Source organism: Merops nubicus, unplaced genomic scaffold (assembly GCF_000691845.1).
Source record: "Merops nubicus isolate BGI_N331 unplaced genomic scaffold, ASM69184v1 scaffold31907, whole genome shotgun sequence".
Lineage (NCBI taxonomy): Eukaryota > Metazoa > Chordata > Aves > Coraciiformes > Meropidae > Merops > Merops nubicus.
The window spans coordinates 1842-10663 of NW_008622806.1; the positions used below are offsets into that span (position 1 = coordinate 1842).

An 8822-nucleotide genomic window follows, 5' to 3' on the forward strand; every position below is an offset into this window, starting at 1 on the left:
ACCACAAATCCACCGTCTGTGGTGTGGGAAGGGAAAAATCCCCAGACTCAAGTGAAGTAAAACACTAAACACGTCTGGAAGATGAAAGTACAAACACCTTTAAGGTAGCGTGTTGAAAACAGAAGAAAGGAATGAGGAGTTCAAACAAGTTCTGCACTAAAAATGTGTTTTTGCAGATTTTTGTGGCTGCTGAAACCATGACTTCCATGTTGATCCCCTGAACAACAGCGTTTGATAGCACCAGGCCAGCAGTGCCGACGCAGCCCTGATTGAAGGAAGCCTTTAAGCTTCCCTGACAATGCATTTTTCTTGGAGATAAAAAATGAATGCTGCCAGCATGCAAATCTCTCTAAATTAGGCAAGGCCCAGCTTGCTGGAGCCACGATGTTTTGTGATGACAGTCATTAACTTTAGCAGAAGAGAAGAGGATGCAGGAAAATACTTCCAGCTCCTCCTCACCCCAGTTGGGAGCTGCTGCTGGGAAGTGGTGGGTTTGGGACGCTGACACCTGCAGTCACAGAGGAAGGAGCTGTGGCCTGTCCTGCCACGGTCACTCGGCCCATCAGAGGCAAACCACTCGCTCTCCCCACAGCTCCCACCACAACCTGCAAAAGGCTGCAGCAGGGGGGTCCCTCTCCTGTCAGAGAGCTTATTGCTGCCGTGGAAAGCTGGAGTCCCAGTTCAAGAACCAGAATCCTGATTTTCTCCAGAATGAGCACAGCCAAGACCTAAAGCCAACTGAGAAAGGAGTCAAGGGGATTTGGGCATTTCACAGATTATTTACCCTCCTGCCTAGTTTTGAGCACGCCCTGGACAGACTCCTCACAACATTCCCTCAGGGCCTGTGCCAAAACCCACCTTCCATTCCAAGTCACCTTTGGGAAGATTTCCCAGGAACAGTGCACGTGGGAGATTCCTGGTTTCCCTCTGCCTCCGAAGAACAGCTGAACTGGACACACACCGACGGCGGACAGTCCATTGGCTCTATGTTGTCATTAATGTATCAGGCTGCAACAACCTGGGAACAGCCTCCTGAGCTACCTGGGCTTCCTCTTTACCTTCCCTCTAACCCATACATGGTCATATTGTTTCACACCAGTCACTGCAGTTTAACAGGAAAAAAAATAAACTAAGAAAAAAGGAAGACTCTTGAGCTGCCCTAGTGCGAGGGCTGCGGCTGCATCCCCTCAGACAGCTGACTGCTTAATAACAAGAGAGGGATTAAAAAAAAAAAAAAAGGCAAACTATCTTTAATATCTCTAAAACCCCGTTCAGCAGCAGTTTCACAGAAACGTCACTCCCCTCCTGCAGCCAGGCTGGGGGAGGGCAGCAGGGGCAGGGGCGGAGGCCTCAGAAGCTCTCCAGCAGGTCCAGGATCCGCTTCTGCTCGCTCTCCCGGAACTCCTGGTTCTTCCCATCCCCGATGTTCTCGGCGTACTCTGTGGAGAGAGCAGGCAGACACCAGGCCCTGAGCCAGGCTCCTGGAACAATGGGCAGCTTCTCCGCCCGCAGCACTGCTGGGTTCCCTCCCCACCCCCAGGGCTAACGCTCTGCACCGTGAACAGCTACTGACCCCTCCCTAAAGCCTTTTGTAGTGAAGGGACCGAGCTCCTCCCAGCCCCCCATCACCCAGCAGAGCAGCCACTGGCAGCTGGCTGAACGGGACAGGCCTGTCGCTGGCCTCTCCCAGCCCAAGGAACTCAAACACCCCTGGAGCACCCAGGAAGGCCAGGCAGGGCTGTAACCCAACTGTGAAACATCCCTAGCTCTGGGCTCAACCTGTCTGCTGTCCAAGAATGAGGATTTTTCCCAAGTAGAGACCAACTCCCCCATCCACAAGTGCTTCTGACCCATAAGGAAGAAAGCACAGCAGTTCAGATTTAACTACAAAGAAACTCCCTGGTTCAGGCAGAGGACACCAGACCCTGACCAAGGTCTTGCCCATCCACACACACAGCTGAACACCATGGAACCAGACATTTCCCCTGCAGCTCTCCTTCCTGACACACTGAAAGCTGGCAGCCTCCTTCCTGTACCAGCTCCTTCCCTCCTGCCACCACAACCTGCATATTCAAAGACAGCTTAAAAAGAAAAAAATAAGAAAAGTGGGTTTTGAGCTGCGAACGCAAGGGGCTGAACAAATCTGAGTGAATCAGGAGCACTGCCTGCTTCGTGTTCTCCAGCCTCCCCCTCCCTGCATTCTTCCCCTTCTTCCTAAACAAACAGAACAGCTTGTATTCAGCATCTGAATGGTAAGTTGCTGTAGAAAGTTTGCTTTAATATTTATACGTTCAGCACTGCTACATGCTTCTGAGCTCCATCAAAGCCTTTATTATAAGAGTTTGAAAAGAGCGAGGACAGGGAGAAGTTGGCTGATGTGGGAGTCTCCCCTCCTCTGTGCAGTCTCTCTCTCTGTCTCCCCAGCACAAGCAGCAGCAGCTCTCTGCCAGGGCCTCTTGGAAAAATCCTTTTAATATTTATAAACTGCCACAGTACCTGTAACAGGAGCAGGTGGGTAACAGGAGGATTGCTGCAAGCAAACCCAGCTCCTCGCTGCCCTGGAGAAGGGGAGCTGCACGGGGCTCCTCCCAGGGACAGAGGGCAGCTCTCCATCCAAAGGAACCCGTGCAGGCAGCAGCTAGCTGGGGACTGTTAGAGCCCTGGGGGTTCATCAGAGCTCCCCGTGTGCCCGGGGAAGGAGCCCAGCCAGGCTCCACAGGCCCTGGCAGAGGGCTGGGCCACAGCACGGGGACCAAAACCTGCCCCTGCTTCTGCAGGAGCTACCCCCCCTGCAGGGACAGCACTGCCTGCCCAGGGGACAGCACCAGCTCCCACCAGGAGTCAGCCCCAGTTCTCCCATCCCCTCCGGGCAGTGCCAGGGTGCTCTGCCAGCCCGGGCAGCTGGGGAGCAGCTCCATGCCCACCAGCCCCTCCAGGCACTCTCAGAGTGAGTGCCTCTGGAACCGGTGCAGTGATGAAACCAAAGCAGCCCAAGGGCAATTCCTCCCCACCTGCCACTGAGCTCTGGGTGCCCACGGGAGGCCCAGGGTGGTCTCCAGGCCTGGCCCAGCCCAGGTCAGCCCCGGGCACACGCTGAGCTCTGCCTGGAGCACAGCACCACTGGCCGGGGGCTCCCAGCCCAGCTCCAGGCTTAGCCCCAAGGGCTGCTCGAGCACTTGGGTGTACAGCTCCACCAGGGGAACTGGGTGCCACTCCTGACACAGCCCTTCTGCTGTCCCAGAGAGATCACGCAGACGAAAGCAAGCCACAAATTCCTCTAATCTTGTCCAAAAGCTCAGCATTCTTCCTGCTATTATTTAGGCTTCGTAAGAGTAAAATCCCAGTGACTCCTTGGGCAGACTGTTTACTGGGTTACCAACAGTTGCTAAAGCTAATTTGAAGACCAGCTAAAATCCTCAAAACCAGGCTTTAAAAAAATCTCCCAAAGAGGTTTTATGCATTTACTTTTTTATTCAAAATTCCACCAGTTCAGCGAGACAGCAAAAAAATCAGATGTAAGCTGCCCCTGCCAACGGTTAAACAGAGCTTACACATTGCTGCAGCTGCACAAGGAGAGAGGGCCCAAGATTGGTTTCTGCTTCATTAGACAAAATACAATGGTTACGGAACAGTACAAATCAATAGGGAAATATTGAAGCTTGTAATGGATACTGGAAGGGCTGAAGCCTGCACACACTGCGGGACCAGGGCCGCATCCAGCCCTCACAGCACACCTCTCCTCTCCTCTCTCACCAACTACCCCTGCTAACAGCTCTGCTTTATCACAGCCAGGAGGCATCCACCCCCCAGCTCCCTGGGGTGCTCACCACCCTCACCAAGACCAGGGGCCTGAGCTGGCATCACCCCTGGGTGCTGCTGGGGAGGGACCCTGGCCCCCGGGGTGGCTCAGCAGCAGGTCCTGCAGCGAGCAGGCTCTGGAGCTGGGGGGAACAGTGAGCTGGCCCCTTCCAGGACTGAGTGTCACTACTCAGAGATGTCCCTGCCTCACCCCATTCCCGAGGAGGGATGGAGACCCAGAACTGCCCCCAGACAGACAGTGCTGGCTGTCAGGAAGACCAGTGGCCATCCCCAGAACATCCACCCAGCCAAGGCACACACTGTCCCCTTGTTTCCTTCCAAAGGATACACTAACTGTCCCGTTGCAAGTTATCCTTGATCTTCCAGAAAAGGGAACTGTGGGAGGACTGGTCAGCCTGCAGAAATGCCTCTAATGAGCCTTCAGATATTCCCTGCCCACTCTCCCCCCGATAGACCTACCATAAGAAAACAGTCTTGCTTCCTCACTTGCATCATAAGTAATTCTGAGCAACCCCAAGGGATCCATCAGCTGTCAGGTTGCCAGAGAAACATGGAGAATATGTAGGCCATAAAATCAAACTAAAAGCCAAGCACCTAATTAGTATGCAAAAATAGAAAATAAAAACTGAACAAGAGCAAAACACTGAACAAAAAGTAAAAATAAACCAGCTCTCATCTGTCCTGAGAGCAAGTTGGAAAGTGGCCTGGAAACATCTCAGCCAAGGCTCTAGGCTCCCAACCTCTCAGTCATTTGGGACAGAGAGTCCCACAGTTCAGCCACCAGTTAAATTCTGGGGATCCTCCACTGACCCCCAGCCCTCCAGGAGGCATCCAGGGGCGCTGTCAAACCACTCCAAGGGACACGAGCTGTCTCCTCTGCAGAGGCAGGGACTTTTCCCTGGTGTCACTCCTCTTCAGGGCTGTCAGTGCAGATCCACCACATTCAGACACCTGTGTGCAGCTACTGAAAGCCTCCAGTGTCTGCAGCACAGCCTGAAGAGGAGCTCAGTGCTGCTCCCACCCAGCAGGGATCTTCTGCACCCCTCTGCAGCACTTCACAAGGGCCCACCAGATAATTTATCTCTAAGGTCATTGACAGTTGTGATGGAAGAAGTCTCTGGAGCTGGCAGGCACACGGGTGGGGGCGAGCTGAGGACAGAGCCCTGGCCCTGCACCCACTGCCTGTGTTGTTAACCAGCCGTGCCCAGCACACACCACTGCCCAGAGCCGAACCCGCTGCACTGCCACAGCTCGTGAGACACCACAAAACCCTGAGAAACTTTCACAATGCAAGTCACTGTCTGTGAGAGAAAGAATCAGATGAAATTTTAATGCCCCTGCCTCCAATTCAGCATAGTATGTAAATCAACAAGGCAGAGACACGAGCGTGAGGTGTACGGCTACAGCGAGGAGCGCAGACAAATCCCCCGGCACCCGTGGCCCAGGGCAGGCCTGGGAACATGAAAGCAGATGTGTGCCATGCTCTGAGCTGCAAATGGGCACTTTGGAGGCAGGAATTGTCAAGTATCACAATTAAAAGCAAAACTGACAGCCCATCCAGTCCCCCCTGTTCACCAGCAGCATTAACTCGCCCTTGCTGGCAAAGGACAAGGGCCAAACAGCCTGTCTATAGATGCAGGTAACCTCACACTGTCAGAAAACCACTCTTCATTTCATCCCACCATCCCCTTTCTTCCTGCCTATGGGAAGGGAGAAAACCAACAGGATCTGCAAGGAATAAGATGCCTGGACCTGCCAGCACCAGGGAGCTGGGGGGAAGAAAGGGCCAGGAGAACATCCCTGTCATTCCCAAAGAACCAACACACGCCACAGCCCAGCACCCCTGGAGGTGCTGCCAGCCTTCCTCCCTCCAGAGGAGAAAGAGACTCCTCACCCCTCCCCAAAACCAACACACCCCCGGGGAGAGGACACGTCCTGCTCAGCCCTCTGCCAACGAGGGACCACCAGCAGAGCCCCAGCTCAGGTGAAGCCCAGCAGCTCAAAGGGGCTGTGGGGAGTGCCCGAGTCCTCTCCTCTCCTCCCCTTCTCCTGAAGGGCAGCAGGCCACAGATGAGAGCCCCAGCTCAAATAAGCACTGCTCTAATTCAACATCAGCATTACAAATAACAAGCAATACTTTAAAACTGGGATTGCAGATCACAACAGCTACACTTTAAAGCTACAGAGGATACTTTAATGCTATAATCCATATTAATCTGACACTAAGAACAAGACAAATACACCACGGACACTAACATGGTGCAGATGGTACAGTGCAGGGCCATGGGAATGAAAGATGAGACTCCACTGCTCCCCCCTCTAGCATGCATGCTCTCTTCCCTTAAATATTTACTCTGCTGTTGACATCAGCAGCGAGCCCCAGCCAGCCTGTGGCTGACAGCAGCACCAGGCAGTGTGCTGTCCAGGACAGCAGACAACAGCACCCCTCCTAACTCCCAGGTAAAACACGTCTCTTATCAGGGTGACTCCAGCCCCACCCATCTCAGAACAACACCCAACCACCACCCAAAGATGCTGATGGAGTCAGGGAGAATGACATGTGAAGGCTCATCCTATAAAGTGAGGAACAAGCTGTCCCTGGTAGAGATGAGACACATGCATCAGAATATCTCAACTCACCCTTTAGGATGTGTCGAACGATTTTAATGGAGCTGCCTCTCATGTTCAGAATCTGATGGACTCTCTGACGGATCTGATGGGGGACAGGAAAGAGAAGAAAAAAGGAGAAGTCACCAGCTGTAGTCTGTGCCTTTGTGAGACCTCCTGAGAGCACGGCCCAGGCTCTCAGCAGTGGCACACAAAGGGCCTCTCCCTGTCAAACCACGGCCTCGCTCACGGCAGACTGCATGAACCCTGTGCCATGAACAGCTCCTGTACCCCCCAGTGCCCTCCTAACTGCTGATCCTGATGAAGCTGTATGGACACAAGCAATAAACAGGAGGTTTCCTCCCAAAGAAAGGAATTAGAGATTATTCAGTGAGGCCGCAGTTGCAAGGATTTAGTGTCTTGTTTGCATCACGGATGGAGACAGAGCTGGTTTGCTGACGCCGTGGATGGATTCACCTGGGGCACGTTGGCATTGCAGATCTCTGCCATGATGTAGCAGATGAGCTGCAGCACGAAGAGGCCGGCGTCCAGGCGGCGCAGGTAGAACTCGTCCTCCATGTCGTCGTCGATGATCTCCCCCCGGCGCACCAGGTCCTGCAGCAACAAAGAAAAGGGACTTCCCATTAGCAGTGGCAAAACACTGGTGATATTTCAGGTTTCTTAAGAAACGCTTTGTTCCCCAAAACATTAACATCCCTATATTTCTCACCAGTGAAGATGTACTTTCAATAATTCATTTATATTCACAAAATATTTCATTCTGTTTCAGGCAAGGTTTTGCCTTTGCTGGTTGTGAAGTGTGTCCATCTGCAAATTAAAATTTTAATTTAAACATACAAATTATATTTCTAAACTGAGCAATTAGAGATTGTGAATATGGAACAAACCGATGCATCTATTATTTATAAGTTCTTTGTCAAAATGGAACAAAAAACCTGCTCTTTTACTGGCCATCTGAGGGTGCTGTTAAGCAGTGCAGAACAGGACTCCAGCAGACTCAAAGACCCACCAGGCTCCCAGCCTCATTAGTCACTGATGAATGAGGAAATAGGTCCAGAAGTCCTGCACAAGTCCAGCTTTGCCATGCCCAGCCCTGCTCTTCCAGCCCCACTTGTGAGGGACACGGATGGGGCCAAACCCCAGGCAGGGTCTGTCAGCAGGCCACAGGCTCCTGACCACAGAACACCAACCACGTGTTCCTCCTCCTCACACACCACGTTTCACCAGTGAGACCCAAAGGGAGGCCAAAGGCAGAAAGGAAGAGGCTGCTCCATCCACCTGGTTCAGAGCATCTCCAACACACGGGCAAGGGCAGCCCAGTGACCAGCAGAACAAGAGCCACGTTCTGCAGCTGGACCTGCCATCCATTCTCCTGGAGACTGACAGGCCAAACCAACCATGCCATCCGTGACCTTTTGCATTCTGGGGTCTGCTTTGTGGCTTTGTTCTTAAATGAAGGAAGCAGCTTGTCAGCTTGCAGCCAGCTGGCTGGTGGGCACACACTGGGCTAGCAGTACCTCCTCATTGGCCACCACCAGCCCCAGCCCCAGCCCACGACGCTGCCTCGGGGCACACGCACGCAAGGTCACCAGCACCACAGCTGATGTAGGCTCCCAAATATTCCTCTTTTGTCAAGCCCAGTCCTTGCACTGAATTGCAGGTAGAGTCTTTGAGGCACAAGAAGGAAAATGAACCCCGTGTGCTTCTCGAGGCAGAGGGTGCAATGGATGCTCCCCACAAAAAGCCTGTGTGAGTGCCCCAGGGCAGCTGTTCAGCACTGCCTCTGACTGAGAGGGGCAGCACCCCTCACGAGACACTGCTCCTCTCCTCCTGGAAATCCAGCTTACAGTGAAAGAACAAGTTCAGTCTAAAAAACACTGCCTGGTTACCAGTGCCATAATGCCAAGTGGTTTGGATGCTTCAGCCTCAGGTCCTGTAGGCGCCAGCATCTGCACAACTGTCACTTACTCCAGGGTCTCAAAACCACGGGCACAGGCATGACTGGGCACAACTTGCACACAAGCTCTTGCCAGTAAAAAGAAAAGTCCAATTTTGTGCAAGGGATGATTTTCCTCACCCTGCAGATGTGTCAAATTGCTTGAATCTGATCAAACCTAGTCTCTAAAGTGAAACCACGCAGTCCAGTTAGCAAGAGATGGGAAGCATGGGCTGAAATACTGAAGACATTCCAGGAAGACAGTAATCCCACACTCCTGCTTGCCCTCCTCGCTGCACACAGCCTGACCAGCTGCTCTCCTCAGCAGCACTAAACTCCTGAACAGCCAAGCAGCAGCAGGCAGGATTTCCAGCCTCCCGAGCAGGACAGAGTGTGTCTGCTCCACACCCCCTCCACACACGGCGACCCCAGGAGCTGG

The 8822-nt window shown here is 53.0% G+C and overlaps 1 protein-coding gene across 1 annotated transcript in view; it reads right to left on the minus strand.

The window, feature by feature from the left end:
* Positions 1-1342: 1342 nt before the first annotated feature.
* CTNNBL1 (catenin, beta like 1) overlaps positions 1343-8822 on the minus strand; it is a gene marked incomplete at its 5' end in the record, with an annotated part of 44794 nt that continues 37314 nt past the window's right edge. The window contains 3 exons of the mRNA XM_008944918.1: positions 1343-1439; positions 6460-6532; positions 6904-7041. Coding sequence (XP_008943166.1) covers positions 1351-1439; positions 6460-6532; positions 6904-7041 — 300 coding nt within the window. The remainder of the gene's footprint in view (positions 1440-6459; positions 6533-6903; positions 7042-8822) is intronic.